We start from the raw sequence: 21,771 nt of genomic DNA on the forward strand, positions 1-21,771 counted from the left end.
TCTGCGAGTATGCCAAAAGTAGGGCCAGTGCAGATGAACTATTCAACATTGATCTCAACAATTAGTCTACCTGGCAGAACAGGACATCAAATGGGAAAACTGTGAGGGACTTTGCTCGGTTGGCGCACAGACGATAGCAGGTAAAAGAAATGCTATCGTCGTGATAAAAAGGGTAGTGCCCGATGCGCAACAGACGGAATGTTTCATTCAGGGAAGCGCTCGCGTCAAGGCTTGACCTGAATAAGATTTTGAACGAGGTTGTGAGAGTGTTGAACTTCATTTCTAACACAATGGTAGCATATAGTTGGCCCTTTTGCTGTATTATTGGAAATCAGCTTTTTTTGAAGCAAGGATTGACACCTTGTCAATGACAAAAAAACTGACGTTATTGGTCATTGATTTAGATTTTTATTTTCTCTATTTTTGAACTGATATTTATCTTTAGTAGCCTAACTGTTATTTGTTAGGCCTACTGATGTATATTTAGCAAGTGACGTTATAAATATGACAATTTTGAGCTTGACCTATACTTTCTATAGAGCGATGATGGACAGGTAGGGCTCGAGAAAGCCCCCTTGATGAAAGTGGGGAATGAAAGAAAAAGTTTGAGAACCACTGCACTAAGCCAATAGTACTGGCAGATGTTGTTATGTGCATCTAGTTAGATCTTTGTATTTATATTAATATGTGAGAAATGTACTTTGATATGTAAAAATGTAACATGCCAATGTGATATGAAATTGTGAAAATGTATAAACACCTAATCTAAACTATATACATTGATATGAACAGTTGTTCTTTGTTCTACAATGTTTGTAACTATTTTTCACAATGTAACTAACTTCTAAATTGTTGTGTTGTAGATGGTCTTCACGTCATGAGACACACAGTGGATAGGCGCGTTCAAGATGGCTGCGCAGCACAAAAACTGCGCAGCACAAGATGCACGTGGTTAAAAATCTGTCCACGATGGTCTAGATGGGTGTGTTTTCGACTCGGCAGTCGGTATCACATGGCCTCAACTTATCGCGGGAGCAAGGCGTGGCCAGGCGGCTGCTCCGCAGCGGAGCAGCAGTCGAAAAGGTACTGCGGAGCGCTGCGGAGCCTAGACCCTGCCTTCATGACGTCAGGTCTTTGCCCTAATTGGCTTTTACATCCCTGACATATGTGCAGGTGTTTAGATGCCTCCTCATATCCACAAGGGTCTGTGCGGGTCCGTGCCTCGTGATTCGTCACATGGTCAAGTCTAGACTACGGGAAGTAGAGAGTGTACAACTTCATAGCAGCGTTTGTATCCCCTCCCCTGCTGCCACCGGCAGCTCTCGCTGCTGCAAGAGCTCATTTGGAGTTGAACTTGAACGCGCCTATGTGATCACCTGTGCTTTCTGGTCATGTGATCACAATGGTTACATGCTGCCACTTAAGACATGCCACCACTACGACATGCTTCCATTTAGACATGCCTCTATTTCGACATGCTGCTATTTCGACATGCTGCCAATCTGACACATTTTAGTACCCCCATTCCGACAGTTTAAGTCAAGTCAATTTAACGGACCCTATGAGCCCGACGGACGCAAAGTGCGTCAAAAATCACACCCATTCTTCTCTGTTACATTGCTCCGCGATTATTAGTCACAGCGAGATGAGACCTATATTGCATGAAAGAGCAGAACCGGGGCTTTCCAACGAGACTAGACACGTGTCTGTACGATCAAGTATGAAAATAAAAATAAAATTATGAATTTAAATCAAAGTATATCATATTTACAGTCTATATTGCTCTGCGTTCACCCACGCAGCCACTGCTCTCGCTTGAATTACTCCGGAACCAGGCATCGCACAGACATAACACGCATATCAAATGAAAGAAGAGAAACAGAGCTTTCCATTGATACCAAACACATCGATCCTTTTGTGTTATAGAAACAGACGAAGTGACAAACAAATAAGAATCATATAGCTTTGGCTACCGTTTGATTTACTCGTGAAACCGTGGTTAAAAAGATACGGCTTGCATGTCAGATAAAAGAGGAGAGCTAGAGCTATCTACAGATACCAAATACAACCTTCTAGGCCATAAAACAGACGAAGTGACAGCAAAATAATAACTTAATTTAGCTCCACTTAGTCCGCGAATAATGAGACAGAGAAGAAAACTTGCCATGTCTATAGAACTGTTTTCACTTCCCCGAGTCGTGCACGCAACAGACAAATAACCATATGAAGAAGTCTTCACAATGACATTTTAAATGTGAATTTTTATTATTTTACACAATTGGATATAGTTATGACATTAATAACCTATTAATGACCTCATGTCGGAATGGCACGTTGTTTGAAAAAAAAGTTAAATACCGCCACTGCGACCATGAAAAAATAAAATGGCGGAGTGGTGGGACTTTCTCCCATAAAGAGACCTCCACTACGACAATTGGACGTCAATGTCGGAGTGCTGGTATGTCGGAATGAACGGCGGTAGTCGCACCGCAGGTCATGATAATATCGGGTTTAGGTGGGCTCACAGTCGGCAATCATTCTAATGCCGACATCTTCCCGACATCTTGCCGATTAGCTACCGATCTCCATAAGACATCGCGCCGAGGCACTTTGTGTCGGCGCAGGCACAATGCCCCGACGTCGGCAAGAACTAATTTGCTGTCTGGGTAGTGTGCTTTTTTATAGCACCTTTGAAAATAGGATTTTGTAAGGTTGTGTTTGCACTTTATTTAAATAAAAACTCATTTATTTACATTCACTTCACTCTCATTTTTTTTTTTGCTGAGGACTTCTAGATTATAACCATATGTGTTTTACATGGATGTTTTCAGTTAGACAAAAAACGTAAAAATCTAAAGTGGTAGCAAACTGCCTCAGAGTGTCTGAAAGGCCTCAGACCTAGAAGTGTTCAATTATATTGTTTCTCAGAGAATTACAAATAATCTTTCATCTTGATACTCGTCTAGATAATCTTTCGTCAAGATACTTTTATAGAAGGCTTTTTTTCCATCGTCTTTCATTTTGTGTGATATTCCAGCTTTGTGCCTTCCTCTTGCAAGCTGCAGGTATTGATTAAGTGGTTGCTAAGCAACAGGTTTGCCACTGATGTTGGCAATGAATAGAGCTTTTGCAACCATAGGCTTCTGTCCCCCCCCCTCTGTGGCTGAAGTGGGGGAGGGGATAGGCTTCTCTCAGCAAGTTTTGAATTGAAATAGTTTATGCTAAGTTATGAAAAGCACACAAAGGTATCAGAGTCCTTGAATATAAATATATTTGCAGAAAATGTTCTGTAATGACTACCCTCTGTTCTGTCTTTTAGAATGACAAAGTATTGTCAGAGTTTTAAGATAATCATATGGACAATTCCCTCTATTTCAATTCCCTCAATTCTCCCATTTGTCAAAAGGTCTGTCAGGTGTTTCCCTGAAGGGATACCAGTCCCCTTACACAAATAATAGAATAGTGAGTGTAAATAATTTAACAGTCTAAACTCTACTTTCAAAGGGATAGGCAAATTTGAAGGTTTGTAATTATTATTATTATTATTATTATTATTATTATTATTATAAATCAGTCGAGCAGTAGGAGTCATTTCCAGAAAATGGTTGAACATCGATTAATGGCACCTTGGTATGAAAGTACAGGTGTAAAAATGAGTCTACACTGCACTGAGGAGCGAAAGGGACTGTATTGTATGTGTCTTTCTACTGTTCCCTACTAAGAACTGGCAAAAAGACATACTACGAGTCACACTCTGTACAGACATATAGACATACAGTGTGGTGCAACATCATTCTTTATTTCACTCTGCTGAACATATGTAACACTTTCATCTATTAATTATCATAGCCGTTATTGTGGTGAATGGACCTGTTGATCTCTGTTCAACAAGTATGATTAGAAAGATGAACTAAATTGTGAAAAAAATACAGTAAACAAACCTCATTTTCAGCATTATCTGAAGACTGAACATTGCATTAGCATTTTAGTTCACCTTAAAACACAAACACACACACACACACCTACATATATTACATATTTGGAAATGACTTGTCCAGTAGGCTTGTGATGAGTCGGATGATCTGGCAGCAACTGTCATGTAGGAGTTTGCCTCTCCTGAAAACATATCACCATCCGACTAAACCATGAATGTTTGAGCCTATGAAGGAGTTCAGTTGAATTGAATGTGATCTGGTTTCATACTAGAATATAACACTCTCCCACTCACAGAGCGGAAATACATCAGTGAATGATAAGCATTAATGGGCAGCACAGTTTCTCATTAAAAATGGATAGACCTCATCTGCAATTAAAAAGGACCCTGGTTTGATGTCCGCACAACAAACCATAGGTAGGATTGGGATGGTCTCCATTATGCCACTCAGAAGTGTACTTACCAATATATGATTCATTTTGTGGAAGCATGGTCGATTTTCATTGAACAGATATATGTATGTTGAACAATCTCCACCATTAGTGGGTAAAACCATATGTGCAATGTTATTTTTGAAAAGCTCAGACGTTGTTGCTGTATTTAGGTGTACTTTGTTTGCATCATTCCCTAAAACAAAACCATGCCTTACCCACATAGAAATGTAGGTAAAGGAGGAGAAGGCCCAGATTTCAGGGTAGACTAAATTTTCTGCCCCATTTACAAAAATACTGAGTGCCAATTCTCAAGTGTCCTACTGAATAATAGTGCCATGTAACAGGAAATATTGACTGGTGCTTATTAAAGAGATGGATTTTTTTTGTCAGATAGAGCTGTGAAAATATGTCCCATTTACCATGAGGATCAGTGTCTGAAAACATGGTTTAAGGTACTACACAGTTTTATATACAATACTTTAAGGTTTTAAGTCTATGGTTAATAAAGATATAAGGAACATTTCTGTCACTTTATATAGCCTATAGCATATCTTGTAAACACAGTATTTGGCAATAAAATGTCACACCCACTTACAATAACATGTGACTTACAAGTCAAATGTCACATCACTGATGACACATACGAGGACAAATATTGTGTGGATCCATAAATCCCATTTTATGATTTTATTACTTAGAAAGTATTCACACATTCCAAATTAGCTCAGGTTCACTGGAATACATCACAAAAGACCACTATCATTATAAACCTTTTTTTCATGCAGCACATGAATATAAGAACTGTAATGTGGTGGCTGTAATCCTTAGAGATGACTGTAATGTATTAACAAACATGACATTTGATGGAAAATTGTAATTTGGTCTCTGAAACAAGTCATCGTCGCGAGCCTGTCGAAATTAAAATGATATATCACCAGCATAATAATCCAAAACACAAGGTAAACACAACAGTAATAATCACCTAATACATTATTTTTCCAGGTTTATGAATAGGCTGTGTAGACTTTAGGTGAAGAAATGTTGCTTTTTTTTTTATCTGGTGTGTACTTTCATGTCAAGGAGTCTTGATATGAATACCAGAAATTTGATTAGTAGATACTTGAGATGTTGGCTTCCCCACCCTTGAACCGCTCTCTTCAATTTCTCCAATTTTTCTCTCCCTGTGTTGTCACTTAACAAAATGTAATGCCTCACACTGGACAACAGACCCCCGGCTGCTGTCTAGACTTGTGATGAGGCGGAAACCTCCCCTGAGGGCCAGCATGACAGTCTCCAGCTTCAGGCACTCTAGTGTGCACAGGAAAGTGCTATCTTCCTTTAGGACCAGCCGGGACCCCATTTCTGACTTGATGAAGTGTCGGAATTGGATGATATTGGATGACACCTCGAACTCTTCTGGGAAACCATCCAGTCGACTCTTAGAGATCTGCACCAGTCGGCCCTTCACCTTCTCAATGAAGCCAGTGTCACTGCAGTAGACCTTAAGGCCATGTGAACGGTCGTGGCTGTCAGTCACCTCCAGAAAGGCAGGCTCCCGCTGTGCTGCTTGCTGCTGCTCCCAATCCAGTGCTGCCTCTGTGAGCTCAGGCAGCCTGTAGAACTCTGCTTCACGTTGCAACAGCCCAATCTCCTTAAAGTCATCTGGGAGTAACAGCTCCCCCAGTCGCAAGAAGTTAAGGATGTGGCGGAAGATGGGGCCATCCCGGTCAATGAAGGCATTGCCCATTGAGTCCACATGCTGCACGGGCCTCTTCCCACTGGCCATATCCTCCAGCACTGAGCCTGGGTGCTTGGCAAGAGTCTGTCTTTGGGCGGCATAAAGATAGCCCCCTACATTAAGGGTTACAGTACCTGAGGAGGTCTTCTTGAAGCTTTTGCTGGGCTGCAGCAAGTCAGGGTTGATTTGTCTCAGATCACTCTCCATTCTTCTGAGATCCCATTCCATGCCTCTCTTTAAACCTAGCCTGGTGAAATGTGTGCTTTGTGCACAAGTGAAGGAATGAGAGGCTGAGCGCTGTTGAGCAGTGCTGGCATGGAGCAGGCGCGGACAAGCACTGCCAGCATTGAGCACAGGAGCCTTTCTCCCAGCTCCTCACACTGTGGGGTGGGCTTGCCTCCGTCAGTGTGTGATGGGGGGAGGGTAGCATGAGGAGGAGGAGAGTGTGCATGCCACGCTCCCCTCTGCTTGCTGCTCTCTGCTCAAAAGGCTGGATTTAATCACCTCTCCAGCCTCTGCGCTCATGCTCTATCTGAGCAATTAGCGGCTTTGCCTCTGATGAAAAGACTCCTCAACTGGGTTGTAGCACGTGAGCCCACAGGAGTGGGGCAAATCACAGGGAACAGAGATAATAAGCTGTGTGTGTGTGTGTGTTTGCTTGTGTGTCAGAATGTTAAAGGAGGAATGCTATAGTTAAAATGAAGTGTTAATGCATACTGACAATCTACATGACCTTTTCAGCTGTGGTTTCATTGTCTGGTATTCTGACTAGCAACTGGACAACATTGTGAGTTTGCAAGAGTGTGCTTGCAAGCACTGACTGGATTTGTATGCAAATTACATACTCATCTTCACATCAACTTACATTGTGTCCAGCTTTCCTCAGGAAAATAAAGGATTTGTTATTTCCCCTCTAATATTTCTTTAAGTTCCTGAATTAAGTAGAGTGTGTTCCCCAAGGTGCGCCCTTTTATTTGCATAATGTGCAAAGAGTTTCAAACTGTCACTGTCTCAGAGCAGTATACATTGTGCTTGATATTGAGGGTGTGTCTCATCACCATTAGAGCCTTCTGGGGATGATTTATAAATTGGCCCTCTTAAAATAGCATTTTCAAAATAGAAACTGAATGACTGAGTTCCCTTTCTTTGTCACTTTGTCCTACGCAAATAGTGTTGTTAATGCCATTGTGACTCTGTACTATAAATATGCGACATCTCTGACATCTGTATGTGCTGTCTCCCAAAGATGACAGATTGTCAATCAGTTGAGGTCTGATGGTCCTGCAGCCATTGTCATTTTTAATGCCAACCTGTTGGCTAAATTGGTTTATGTGCGTGGGAGAGAGAGAGATGACTGAGAGTGAAGCTGTTGCATGGTTTGACTTACAGTAGGAATGTTTCCTCAGCTTAGCTGTTGATGTGATGATGACATTCAGCTGGTAACAGTATCATGATAAGGACACAATATGTGCTGATGACAATAAGAATGTACTGAGAAACATACTCTAGAGTTATAGGTTTTGTTAATGAAAAGGTAACAACAGTATTCCACTATGAAAGAGTTTTAGAAATAATATTTTTTTCATTATTCGTCAATAATATTGAATACAGTACCTCAGTTTTAGCTTATTCTACATTGTTGAACAATATTAAAGACATCTATATGACATGCTAACACAAGCACCTATTAAGACATTGCATCTGGGTGCGCATACCTACTAAACCCTTTTCAAACAATGCTTACCAGGTGTATTTCCTCACAGCATTCACCACCAGGCTATAAATTCCCTGCAAATGTGCACGTCTGTCTCTTTCACCTCTCAGCATCTAACAACTAGCTTGAACCCTCTAGTTGACAGCCATCAAGGGTGAGTGAGCCATCTAGGGTCCGATAATTTGTATTTATTTTTTTTTAAATTAAAAGCTTGTTACTATCTTATAGTCGATAGATTTATATAACTCTGTCCTGTCTGAGAAGTCCTGACAAGATGTTTGACAAGTATAAGGACAAAGAAATGTCGACAACAACAAAGTATGCCCCAAGGGGATGGGCTTGTCAAGACTATATTTCTCTGGGGAAAATATCAATGAAAAGTTGATCTCTCTTTTTACCATGTCAGCTACAAAGTACCCTAAAATAGCCCTAAAAGCATGAATTTCACTGGATTGTGCTGATACTAACATCATGTTTGTCATTCAGCTTGTTGCTTGTCTAGCTATTTTAGTAGAGGGCTCATTTTTATTTGGAGGCAGGAAATCAGGAAAATATTGTTGGGTTGGCCTGCTCTTATTCCGCGCATAATTTTGACAGTAAATCAGAATTTGCACACTGCTAATGGCTCGTACATTGTTGAATAATTTCAAATTATATACTACCCGCAACTTTTTTTTTTTTACCATTTCCATAGTTGTTTTTCTATTTCATGTGCATAACAGAGGAGTGGAATATAAAGCAGAATGTTCATTAATGTACTTCACTCTTTCTCTGCTGGCCAATACTCGTACGCTGAGGCGCCTGGGGGATGGAGCCTCTACTGTGGGTAGGAGGGTGAGAGTGCACGGATCCAAAGGCCATGTCCTGTTGAAGCGGAGCGGCTTCATCAAGATGGTCCTGCTCAAATCTGGAGGGCCAAGCAGGTGGGAAGGTGTGAGTGGGTGGGATGCTTGACCTCTTCACCTTGCAGAATTCTGTGCTTCTCATCAGCCTACAACTAGCATTAGCTACAGTTATGCCACCCCCAAGAACCCCCACTCCTCGCGAACTTCACACAATCTCCTTTCCCACACAGTTCCATGAGCCTTGTGGTTTTATGGATTATGTAATATGAAAATATAATGCCCACGAGATGTCGAAACCATCATGTGAGAACTTTGTTTCCAGTTAATGCCATATACAAATGCTACTGATTGCTGAGATCAAACAAGATGTGCATTGTGAGGTCTCGCATGGCGTTGACCTCAGCTTGTGGGCTTTGGGTAATTGGGTGAGAAATGGATGCTTCACTCAAGTTTTGCTACATCTGTGTGGGTGTTTTTGTGGAGTTACACTGACAAGTGGTCCATTGCTTATTTTGTAATAATTGTAGATCATTGTGTGACCATAATCAAAGCTTCAGTGATACATTTTAAAGCAGATTTTTTTTCATATGTCATTAGTTTCTGTATTGATACAGACGAGTTCCAGCAAGGTATGTTTACTTTGATATGTCAAGTACACAGTAAGAATTTTGCCTTATGCAATCAGGTTTGAAGCAGTGAAATAATGCGTAATACTGTGCAAGGTTCTATCCAATATTACTGAGTAATACGGTGGAAACAGTGTCTGCCTGGCTAGACAATAATTATAACAAGTACCACTTGCATTACACAAAGGAATCATAACATAACCAGCTTAGAGAAACATTTTTAAATGTCAACTTAGAAAAAATGGGCTTTTAAAAAAAAAAAAAAAGTTCACAGTTCAATCGATGTTGACCCACTGAAATGGATGGTCATAGTGCTGTGAAAATGGACTTACTCATTTTAAATTGTTTGACTGATAATAATAATGATACATGTAACACTTTTCACTCAAAGACACTCAAACACGCTTCACAGTTTCACATAGATATACAAGTTACAAACAAACACACTATGTACATGGACAATGTTACTTGAAGAGAAAACACTCAGGTACATGGACAAAGTTACATGAAGAGAAAACACACAGGTACATGGACAAATTGGAAGACAAAACTAGAGAGGTGGGCAGTGAGAAGAGAAGAGCTGGGAAAGTCAATTAACAGGAAACATGAATTTGAAGAGGTGAGTTGAGGGCTTGTTTGAAGGATAATAATAATAATAATAAATCAATTTTATACAGCGGCTTTCAGTATACCCAAGGTCGCTTAGCACAGGGGTTCTCAAACTTTTTTGGTCCGGGGACCCCTAATGGAGCAGAACATTTTCCGAGGACCCTCCCATAATCGCACCACAAATTACAGTTACCACAATTGTTTATAGGTAAGGTAAGGTAGGTACTTTTATTTATATAGCGCATTTAACGTGCACTGAATGCAACCCAAAGCGCTTTACAGACACAGTGCCGAAACGGAGTGGCGTAATCGCCAGCGTACCCATGACAACACAACAAACAAATTCACAAAATAACAAGACACAAGATGCCGGACGGAGTGGCGTAATCGCCAGCGTACCCGTGGCACCAAGACATAAGACAGACAAACAAATAAACAAATGTCAAATACATAATAAAACAAACAAACAAACAGAAAAGTCCACGCCAACTTAGTCCAACGAACCGCATCCAAGCAAGCGTCAGTGCGCTGTCTTGCAATCACTGGGGCTGAACCTCAGCAGACGGTAGGCTATGGCCCGTAGGCTAGTTGACATGAGCCCGTTGGCAAATTGCGTTCACCCGACAGGCACCAGAGATGTGTTTAGGCGCTGTAGTAGGCTAGAGCGACACAGGAGGATCCTCTGCTCTGGTGCTCTCCCGAAGCCGCGTCCCTCTCCTGTGCCAGACCAGCCGACAGTCCACCGACCATGATCAGCCATCGATGTCCTACAGTAGCTGACAGTCAACCGACCGAAACAGCCACAGAGTCCGCAGCAGGCCGCGCTGAGTTGAAATAGTCCAGCCATCAGCAGAAAGGAGCTCATCGGCCCTAGAACCACAGTCCAGCAACACCAGCAGCACCAGTCACAGCCAGGTGTCCCATCGATCGCAGACGGCAAGACGTTTATAATAGGCATTTTAATGCAAATAATTTAAAATAGGCATTTTGATGCAAAAGTAGGGCCTAGGAACAGTTTTCTGTCAAATGTGGGCCTACTGTGTAACTGTGTTTCACTCACATTAATGAATAGTGGTGGGATTCTATTTTGAATTCATTGAAATAATAATAATAAAAAAACAGACAGACAAACTGCAGTGCAACACTGCATGAATTATGCATTCAGAAACTGTCTGAATGCATAACTGTCATGGAGTAAATTAAATGATACATTTACTAATCAATGATTAGTAATATTAGTAAGATCAAAGATTAGTAAAGTGAAAATTAATGATGAAGTAACAGGCACCAAACTGGTGTCAGAGTAAGACAATCAAACTGCTAGAAATACATGCATTACTATTACAAATGTTATCAACCTTTTTTTAATGGTGGGGTGTGTGTGTGTGTAGGGGGTGGGGGCAGCTGGAGAGTGAACAGGTGATATTTGACAGGTATTGGGGAACTGTAGCATCATCATCATCATCATCATCATCATCATCATCAATGAGATGGGTGTGCCTGTCTCTCACTACACAGTTTGTCCAGTCTTGATGTGATGGATTATAGGCAAACTCTAAGATCACTCTCCACATGGAGACGAGCTCTGTACTTGGTCTTCATTGCAGTCAAAGTCGAGAAAGATTACTTGCATAAGTTAGTAGGTAGGGTAGCAATATCTGCATAGCATGTGCTGTGAGTTCAGGATATTCAGATGATAGGGAGGACCAAAACTCTGCATGGCTCACCTGCTGGAATTTGGCCTTCAAAGTACAATCGCAAGACAAGTCAACTAACTCCTCCTCTGCTTTGCCTCTAAGGCTGTGTGTAGCTGCTGGAGCAAAGGGATCTCGCACCCAGTGCCAGGCATCAGTGTTTACATCTGAGAAATATGAGGTGAAGTGCTTGCTGAGCGCAGCGAGGTGAGGGGTGGCTACTTCTTTCACAACAGTCACAGGCAGATCGTTTGTGAGCAGATATTCTGTGAGCTGCGGGAACATGTCTGTCACTCCATCTTGTAGTCGTCTTCTCCACAACTCTGCTTTCCTCATGAAGGTGGTGAGTTTGTTGCTTACCTCAAGGATGGAGGCATGGCGTCCTTGGATGGAGAGGTTAAGGCTATTGAGGGCAATGAAAACATCCACCAGATATGCCAACTTAGCAACGTACTCAGGATCGGCGAAAAACTCGCCAGGCTTCTCCATTCGCATAAATTCAGACATTTCGGTGCGTAGTTCAAACACCCGCTGAAGCACCTTTCCACGAGAGAGCCACCTCACTTCAGAATGGTAGAGCAGTGTGTCATAGCCTGCGTCCATCTCCTGACAAAGTTGCCCAAACAAACGTGTCTGCAGTAGCCTGGGTGTTCCCATCCTTGCGCGGTGATTTCTGTCACGCTGCTAAGGCAGTCTGGAAACTAACGGCCACATTTTCGCCTGATGTTGGCGACCAATCACAGAACAGGGGAGAAAGCAAGACCATGATGAGCTATGCACAGACGCATAGACATCCGTGATAGACATCCGTGGCGCCCAATGAACGGATCTGGGCATTTTTCCAATACGAGAAAATGAACGTCTGGTTGCCAGACCACATCTCATTTGAGAAGTGGTAGGCGTTAGCCAGGCTATGTCTGCAGTGCTCTTGACTGAACAAAATTAACTGCAGCCACAGCTTTATTCAGCACGAAGTGCAAGTCAGGTTCCATGGCTTTGGAGGCTAACGCTTGACGATGCAGCATACAATGCACAGATTTGACGTTCGGGTTGACAGCCTTTATGGGAGCGACAAACACCACTCTTACAGCCAGTCATCGCTGCCGCTCCATCTGTGCACACGCACATTTGCCCCAGCTCAGCCCAGCTTCATTAATAAAATAATCATGAATATCTCCTCTCCTGTTGACCTACCAGGGACCACTTTTGCAGAACAAAAAGTCGATCCTACCCATGGGTAGCGGACAAGAGCGATCAGCTGAGCTGCACTAGCTATCAGTGGACTCGTCCAGCTGAATACAAGTCTATCCAAAAGTTGAGAGATCATCAGAGAGAGATATCAATCCTTCGCCTTATGGTGTCATTGGAGAGTGGATCAGTTTTCAGTTTGTTAGCTGCCTCAGTTCCGATCATAACCTCGCACATATCCACTGCTGCTGGAAGGATCAGCTCCTCTGCCAAGCAGTGATGCCAGTACTGTATTTTGACCACTTTTTTTGGTAACGAGTAATTTAACGCGCTACTATTTCCAAGTCTGGTGTTAGATGCAGTCTTAAATGTTACTTTTTTGGGGGCACTGACTGACACTGTACCTTATTAAACTGATTAATTTAGTTCGGGAGAAATGAGATAAAAGCCCGCCTAAACGTATTGGTTGATATAGCCTAGCGAAACAGCAGTCAGGGTGCTCTGTTTTGGATGCGCGTCGGGCACACGGCACCCTCTCTCTCTCTCTCTCTCCCTCTCCGTTGCGTTATGCGAACTCAGGATGTTTAGCTAGATAGGCCTAGCACTTTTGAGTGTACAACGTACCTTAATGTTGTCATGTGTAGATGACTCAAACTCAAAATATGCCTACTTACTGTATTTCCATCTAGGAAACGCGCCTCTCTCCTCCCTGCATTGTTGTTTATGATTGTGTAGCTGCGTGGAGCCTACTGCCTACACATGAGTTGTCCTCATGCAGAAAACTTGAGCATAATAGCCTACACGACGAGAAGAAAGCAAAATGAAAATGACAAAAATAGTAACGCACAGAGACTTGGATGAGTAACTTTAATCCGATTACTGATTTGAAAATAGTAGCGCGTTAGATTACTCGTTACCGAAAAAAGTGGTCAAAATACAGTAACGCATTACTAAGTAACGCGTCACTGGCATCACTGGTTGTGAGCCTTTTTCGCTGAGATAAATATTCCTCACCTTTTCTTTGAAAGAATTATTTTGGCTTGCTGATGTATTCGGGGTTTTAGCTTGGCCGCGCCTTAGCTTGGCTAGTTTCATAGCTTCGTTACCTAGCTAGCTAGCTAGCACCTCGAGACAGTTCACACACATAGGCTTTCCTCCGCTGTTTTCAATGAAGCCACATTCTATGTAATTCACATCACATTTTCTTAATTTGTTTGGCTTGGAGGTGCCATTACTCGGCTGTTTCAAAAAGCGATCAATTTTCTATTATTAAGTCAGCTTGCAGCCTTTCAACTTGCTCACTCCATTTACCAGTGTTGTGACAGAACTTAGACTAACTGAGTCTCGCAGCTAACGTTAACGTCTTAGAACGTGTTTTGACAGCTTAACGTAATTTGTCAACAGAGGCTCTGTTCGAAACGGGGAAAACTGCTGCCTTCTAAGATATCTAACTAGAGAGCAAGGCAGCAAGTGCCGTTTGAAACCGAAAAAAACCAAATAACGGTCAATTTTGAAGGCAGCATCGATGTGCACTTCAAGCTGCCTTCTACTTTGCGGCCACGTCTGAATCAGCTGTGAAATCAAAACAAACATGGCTGCTGATATCGGTAAATGACTGCTGAATCTGTTGAAATGTCATTTGGGTGACGTTATTTAGCTTGGATTTGTAGAAAGTAGATTGAAAATAAACTACATTGTTGTACCCACTAATAACGTCTGGTCTGATATATTGGCTGCCAGAGAAACTATTTTATACCGTTAGCCTGCTAGCTTGCGTAGGCTAATTTAGTTTAACATCAGGCTTTCACTAAACGTCATACCATAGTGTTAACCAAAGATTCTAGAGTGCTACGCTCATTTTTAAACGGCACATTAATCTAAAGTCATGTCTAGTATGAGAGCTCTCTATTTAGGGAGGGAGGCAGTAGGCAGCTGCCCTCCGTTTCAAATGGAGCCAGAGTGTGACATTGGTCAACGGTATGAGGGCGGGAATAAAGAGCAGAATGTGATTGGATTACTGTAGCTAAACATCAGGGATCTGCTTTAATCAGCGCTGCTGTAGCGTTTCGTTTATTAAATTGTAACAAACATTTTCACGGACCCCCTGGCAATACTTCACGGACCCCCAGGGGTCTGCGGACCCCACTTTGAGAAGCACAAAGGGATGGGTAGGGAATAGGGGTCAGGGGCCAAAGGCCTCATAGAAAAAGTGTGTTTTCAGGTGCTGTTTGAACATGTCTAGGGAGGGGGCAGGGCTTAAATGGAGGGGCTTGTTCCATAGACTGGGGGCTGCAGCACAGACCTCTATGACCATAACCATATGAGAATGTAAACGCTGGCATTTTTGCGCAGATGCAAGTAGGCTACTGCCACATACTGTACCGTTGGCTGCCTAGAAAGGTCACACTTTTGGCACGTACATTGCCTAAAACTCTTTTTTTCTTTGTTTTTCTCAGTCTTCATTCATACGTGCAACAAGAGTTTTCCTAAATCTCCACTTTTGCTGGAATTTTCAGAAACAATTGTTTTCAGAGGCCGTTTGTGTGTAAACTAAAGGCAGACCTATGTATGTGTGAACAGGGCCTTAGCTGATGTAACTGTGTATTCAAATTATTTTCTCAGATTGAAATGATCATAAAAATGCATGTATTTCAACTTTTCTGTTAGCACAGATGGCAATGTATTATGATGATTCATAAGTGTACTGTGGGCAATAGAGAGTGGCATGCACATCATGCACCTGCCAGGGCATCTCTTGGATTCCATCCCCCTGGTCAGCTGTGCGCTTTAGTTAGATAATACAATGTATCATCTTGGATTTCTGAAACCCTCCACTACTAACAAAAACAAAAGAATATTGGTGTTACGTAATGCAATAATATTCTTCATATTGTTCAATTCAACAGATGTTGATATCCAGTAACAGCCTACTATCTATCATTGTTAGTTTAGTTGTTCCTGTGCATGTATGCATTTTGAGTGTTGAGTTCTTATCTGTATCTGACTGACAGAGTGACACATTCCTCATTTGTGTTTATCCTTAGCTTAAGAGAAACTCGAGTGTCATTAACACCCTGGAACATTCAGCTCTTGGTTATGATAATGCAATCATGAAAGTGGCAGCAATTACTTGAGATGGCTTTGTATTGTCATTGCCTGCGTAGGGGAGTAGGTGGGATGATGTCCATTTAATCCTCTGGTAACCAGTATGCAAATGTGTGGCTGAACGCAGACTTTGTTTTGATATAACCTCCGGTAAGGAACTAAAGCTGAACAAATTTCATTTATACACCATATCATATCATTTCAACACAGCATCTGTCAATATCCATGATGGACTAGAACTGTATGTGACTTGCATATTTGGTTGCTTGGTGATCTGAACCAATGGATACACGGCATAATGCATCTTTTAAAATTTGTATCAAATTGTGTTCAGAATACAGACTGACTTTCTGGTAATGATAACAAGTAGGCCTACTCTTGTGCTTCTGTAACATGTTCATTCTTTGAATGCCATCACCTAGGATTAGTATCTTGATCATTCTCTATAGATAGTGATGTTGGATCTCATTCAATTTAGAGAAACAATACAAAAATGCATTCAGCCACATTTCTTTGTCCAGTACACATTAATGCCTTGCTTATACCATTGACTTACCATTATTATACCTTTATACCATGGGTATAAATTTAAAATGTTGAAATACCTGCAAGCAGTGATGAGGTGGCAAACAGGACAGTAGGCTACTGTATGAATTCAGTTGCCATGGCAACTTCATGACATCTTGTGAATGGCTGTAAGCACATAAAACACAATCCATGTTAACAGACCAAAAGTTAACAGATATGAGTGAATGTCCTGTTCGATGGCTTCTTTGTCAAACTTGTTTGGCTAAAACACTCTCGAAAGTGATTTGAGTTGACAAAGTGAGAAAATCCAAGTTATATGAGCTACATATCAGGATGCAGCACAGCAACATTATGCAGGACTTTGTATTATAATATCTAAAAAAGCCTGATTGATGAATATCGGTATAAAGGGTTGATCAGGGGTGCGTTTCTAGAAGAGCTAACAACGGCGTTGCTAAACCACCGTGGAGCGATGCAACTTGTGTGATAAAACGACAGTGTTACACCTGTATCCAGAAAGCATCGTACCTGTGTCGCAATTCGCTACCTCCGGTGTTCGAACACCGTTGTTCTAACAACGTCGTTGAGGACACAGCGGCACATTTCCTTTTTTTGGGAAAAGTGGCAACGTATAAACAATTCTGTAAAAAGTATGGGCTACACTAATTACACGTTATGTTATCACTAATCTGTGTCTAGTGGTTCAGCTGTTGTGCATCAGTAGCCTAGCCTACATTGCGTGTGCGGCCAAAGTTTACCTCTCCATGTCACTTTTGAGTAGCACATACAACAATAGGTTAGAATATATTCTGAATATATTTAATTGCTTTACATCGAGTGACCAGGAACACGACATCAGTTTATATAATAGTTCCACAATCCACGGCATTACTTATAGGGTTATTTCCACATTTCATTGGTTAGACACAAAAGCATGTATGACTCACACGGGATTAGAACCTGCAACGTTCTGTTATCAAGCCACCTGCTTTAACCACTGTACTAATGATAAATGTGACCACAAAGATGGTTTATAAACACCATAATAGTAGCCTACCAAAATGCAAACCAACACGCAAATTAACGCAAAGTAACACAAGTAGCAAGAATGAGCCCAACAGGGAAGTCCGTCTTTTAATTTATATTCGCCTACAGCATAGCGCAATCTTTGAGCCACAAGAAAAACAACTTCGTGAATTTTGGTTGGGCGCTTGTGATTTTTGGTTAGGCGCTCCTGACACTGACGACATCACCAACTGGAACTCCCGAGGTACGCCACAGGTGCGTTCAAATGACCAAACTTTGCGTCCTTGTTTGCGATTGAGAGTTTGAACTACCTTTTCTATAAACACCAAATCCAAGAACGACGGAGCGATCTCCCAAGGTTGCGATGCAAGTTAGCATACAACGCTTTCTTGAAACGCGAAGAGTTAGCAACGGCGTTATTAAACCACCGTGGTGCGATGCAACTTGCGATCAAACAACGACAGTGTTACATCTGTTTCCAGAAATCATCGTAACTGTGTCGCAATTCGCTACCTCCGGTGTTCAAACACCGTTGTCCCAACAACGTTGTTGAGGGCGCAGCGGCACATTTCATTGGTGGAAAAAGTGACAACGTATAATACCCCACCCACTAGAAATTCTCTGTCACTGGGTGCCTATCATTTGTCTTTTATAGATCCTCCCTTCCTTCCTCGATTCTCGTCCTCACTGAATGATGGGGCGGTGTGACAGAGGGTTCTGTGTAGCTCACGTAACATAGCCTAGTTGTCCGAACTACTGCTTTTGCCGGGGGGGTGCACACCCAACGTTATTAGCCGGTAGGCCTACATGATAACACACAAACATAAACACCGTGTATGAACCTAGTATCATTAGCCGACACACGGAACACGCACATAGGCTACATAAACAAACATAGGCCTACACCTGAGACTCGCGTCTTTCTCCCGGTTACGTTACATAGCCACTTACATAAACATACACTTATGTTTTGGAGCGCTCTACGTGTGTCTGTCGTATGTCTTGTCTGTTTTTGTCTCTCCTTCTCACAATTTAGTTTTGTTGCAGCCTTTGTGTGTAATTCCCAGTGCATGTAATTCCTTTCAGCGTTTGTTTGGAAGGTTTGAAGGCTGCGCGCGCCGCCATGACAGGCCAACCAGAGCGGTAGTAAATGTGGGCTATTTCAGTGTGGTCTGGCCTGCGCAATGCAGCGTGGCAAAGGGCAAATCTATGGGTAGAGGGGTGCTTTGGTGAATAATGAAATTTACGTGTTTCTGGTGTATAAGTGGTGGTAAATTATATGCTAATGAAGAGTATTGATTGTCAGTAATACTGTCCTTGTGTTATTTATGACTGGTAATGTCCATGGAACCTAATTGATTAATTTTGTGAATTGGTGCAACCTGTGGGAGGGTTTGAGAGTTCAAAAGATGTGCTGTGATTATTCTGGGGAGAGTGAGCAGAGCACCAGCTCAGGTAACTTTGTGTGACAGACTGTGGCTGTAGTTGTTACAAAGAAAAACCTTTTGCTTAAACTATTGAATTCCTTTTGTTTGCTTTTCTTAGTGTAGTGGGTAGGACGTATGTGATTGGAATTGCTCCTTGATTGGAGCAGGTGGGTGCCATTTGGCGTTGCCCTGTTAAATATAGCCCCGTCTTCCAGTGTCTGATTAGTGCCTTTCGTTACGTGGCTGTACGCAGGAGCTCTTTGTTGTGTGAGTGAACCTTGGCTTGGTGCCTGTGATCCTTCACTGGAGTGTGTGTTTGTGTCCAACTTTCGCCTGACAAATGTTCTGGCTGTGAGCCTGTGTGTTCCAACGAAAGCTGGTCACTTATATGGTGTGGTCGTTGCAGCCTCGGAGCCCGAGAGCAAAAAGTATAAACTTCTCATACATGAAAAACAGATAGCCCGGGAAAGCCTTGGAATAGCCTACTCTTACTGCAAAATATCTACTACAGAGCACTCTGTTTGGGGGGGCACAGAGACCTGTTTGGGGGGGCCTGGACCCCTATGGCCCCCCCTGACGCCGAGCCTGGGTCGTTGCGAGTCAAGTGCGTGTTTGTTGTGCAGTGAATTTTTGCCGGTGAACGCATATGTAAAAGCGGGTCCACGACGTGATTGGTTGAAAACCACAATAGTTTTCTGGCTCAGCACGGCGGCCTGCGTTTCTCCAGGAGAACCATCATTCGCTGCCTTAGCCACTGTTTTTCCTGTGCTTCGATTTTAGTACCATTTTGTAATAGTTATGTTAATAATGTATATGCTTATCAGATTGCTTAGCTACCTTAGGTCATGTTTGCTAACAGTTTTGCTAACAATGCTTACAATACTAACTATGCTAATAATGCCAACCAAGGTGATTAGCTAAATTGGCTAATGATTTTTAGCAGTTATGCAAAAAATGCTAACTATGCTAACCAGGTTGATTAGCTAACTTAGCTAATGATTTCTAGCAGTTATGCAAAAAATGCTAACTATGCTAACCAGATTGATAAGCTAAGTTAGCTAATGATTTCTAGCAGTTATGCTAAAAATGTTAACTCTGTTAACAATGCTGACAATGTTAACTAGCTTACTTGCTAGTGAGAACTCTTATTTTGAAACGTTTGTTGCTAGGGTATCCATGATAGCCACTATCAGAAATAAAGAAGTTACTGTAGTATAATCATGTTGGTTGCTATTGAAATATAAATAAATGCTTCATTTTAATGGTTGTTATGTTGGTTGCTAGGTACTTGGAGGTTTCATGTAGTTGACTGGAGGCATAGTTGATGATAACTGACAGTTGGAATGGTTGAACAGTGAAATAGTTGAGTAGTTTCAATGGTGAAATTATTTAATAGTATATTATTGCAGTGAGGACTTTTATTTTGAAACAGTTATGGTGGAAACAGTTTAACAGGATATGTAGTCTTCACAGAGAGATTGTATGCTTAAAGCCTGAGAAAGAGAGAGCTGCTGCAGGTGGCCCTGGCCTGCAGGCAGAAGATTCTAATTGCCCTATTATGATGTCACGATGTCACGAAGTCATGATAATCACAATGTTAAGTCTATGGGGGGAATTTTAATCGTTTTTATTTAATAGTTAAAAAAGTCGAAAATGTTACAAAGTTAAAAAATAAATAGCTGAAGTCACCTAAGTAAGACCTATGCAGCGCAGTTTGAATGAAGTTTCTAAGTTAAGGCAAGACACAGCAGGTGGAAACATCGTTTTTTCCAGCTCCGGTCAATTTCGATATTTTGTGCTAGTTTGCTACCTTAGCATGTATTCTAACACCCTACTAGAACAATAAAGTCCGATCTGCACATTTAGGTGTTTATTTCATGACATTTTGTCTACTCGCGTCTATATATTTCTTCTAATTTCACCAAAAGTTCCCATTCTAAAGTGTAATGTACTACCGCGACCGTGATCCAAATCATATCGTGTGTGACACCGTTGGAAAGCCCTGTTTCTCCTGCATGACGCTATGCAATCCAAATATGGACACTTCCTTTGTATTAACAACCAATCGCGAAAGTTCAAAGGCGAGTCTAGGCTTAGAACGTATCCCATTGGCTGTGTTTCAAGGCTGTTTTCTCAAATCGAGTTTCTTCTCCCACTCTGAGAACATAATCTCCACTTTTGAAGCACTTACATGCGCCAAACTTTCCAGTCTTATACCAAACTATATTTACAAGACTTTTACAGAGGGGTTTGCTGATATATTATTCCCAAGCTGATATATATGACATTTTATGCTTAAAAACAAGAATAACAGTATAGTGCATTTCTATGCACTCCAATAAGAAGATATCGGATAACAGTAGAGTGCATTTTCATGCTCTCTAAAGAGCGTTAGTAGAATAATGACGGTAACACTTTACATTACGGCTCGCTAATAAGGTGGTAATTGTATGGTAATTTCTATGTAATTTCATGGTAACAATCCCTTGTTACCACTTATTACAATTAATTTCCATGCAGTTTCTAGTGAAATTACTCTGCAGTTTCTAGGTAATAGCAATGCAAACAGCATTAATTAAGGTGGTAATTTCTATGGTATTTTTATGTAATTTCATGGTAATAATATTTTGTAGCCCCTTATTACTAGTCATTTCTATGCGATTTCCAGTGCAATTACTCTGCAGTTTCTAAGTAATAGTGATGCAAACAGCTTTCATTTTAAGTTTAATAAAATGGTAATGATTTAAAATGAATCTAGTTCTTGAAATGATAGTCCAGGATTTACTTATTGTTTTTGTTTAATTACCTGAAAAACAAGGAGGTAATTTCCAGGAAAATACACAGCATCAGGGCCGTAAAATACACTATCACTTATTTCCACTTAGTTACTTAGTTATTACCAT

At 41.5% G+C, this 21,771-nt stretch overlaps 1 protein-coding gene across 1 annotated transcript; it reads right to left on the bottom strand.

Moving 5' to 3' along the window:
* Window positions 1-5,097: 5,097 nt before the first annotated feature.
* On the bottom strand, window positions 5,098-6,594 carry kctd4 (potassium channel tetramerization domain containing 4). Its single transcript, XM_062533361.1, has one exon. The coding sequence runs from the start codon at window positions 6,332-6,334 to the stop codon at window positions 5,558-5,560; it is 777 nt and encodes a 258-aa protein (XP_062389345.1). The 5' UTR covers window positions 6,335-6,594; the 3' UTR covers window positions 5,098-5,557.
* Between the last annotated feature and the right edge of the window lie 15,177 nt (window positions 6,595-21,771).

The sequence above is a fragment of the Sardina pilchardus genome, chromosome 4 (genome assembly GCF_963854185.1).
Source record: "Sardina pilchardus chromosome 4, fSarPil1.1, whole genome shotgun sequence".
Taxonomy (NCBI): domain Eukaryota; kingdom Metazoa; phylum Chordata; class Actinopteri; order Clupeiformes; family Clupeidae; genus Sardina; species Sardina pilchardus.

Coding starts and splice junctions, on each gene's coding strand:
- kctd4 (XM_062533361.1), bottom strand. CDS start 6,334: ATGGAATGGGATCTCAGAAGAATGGAGAGTGATCTGAGACAAATCAAC.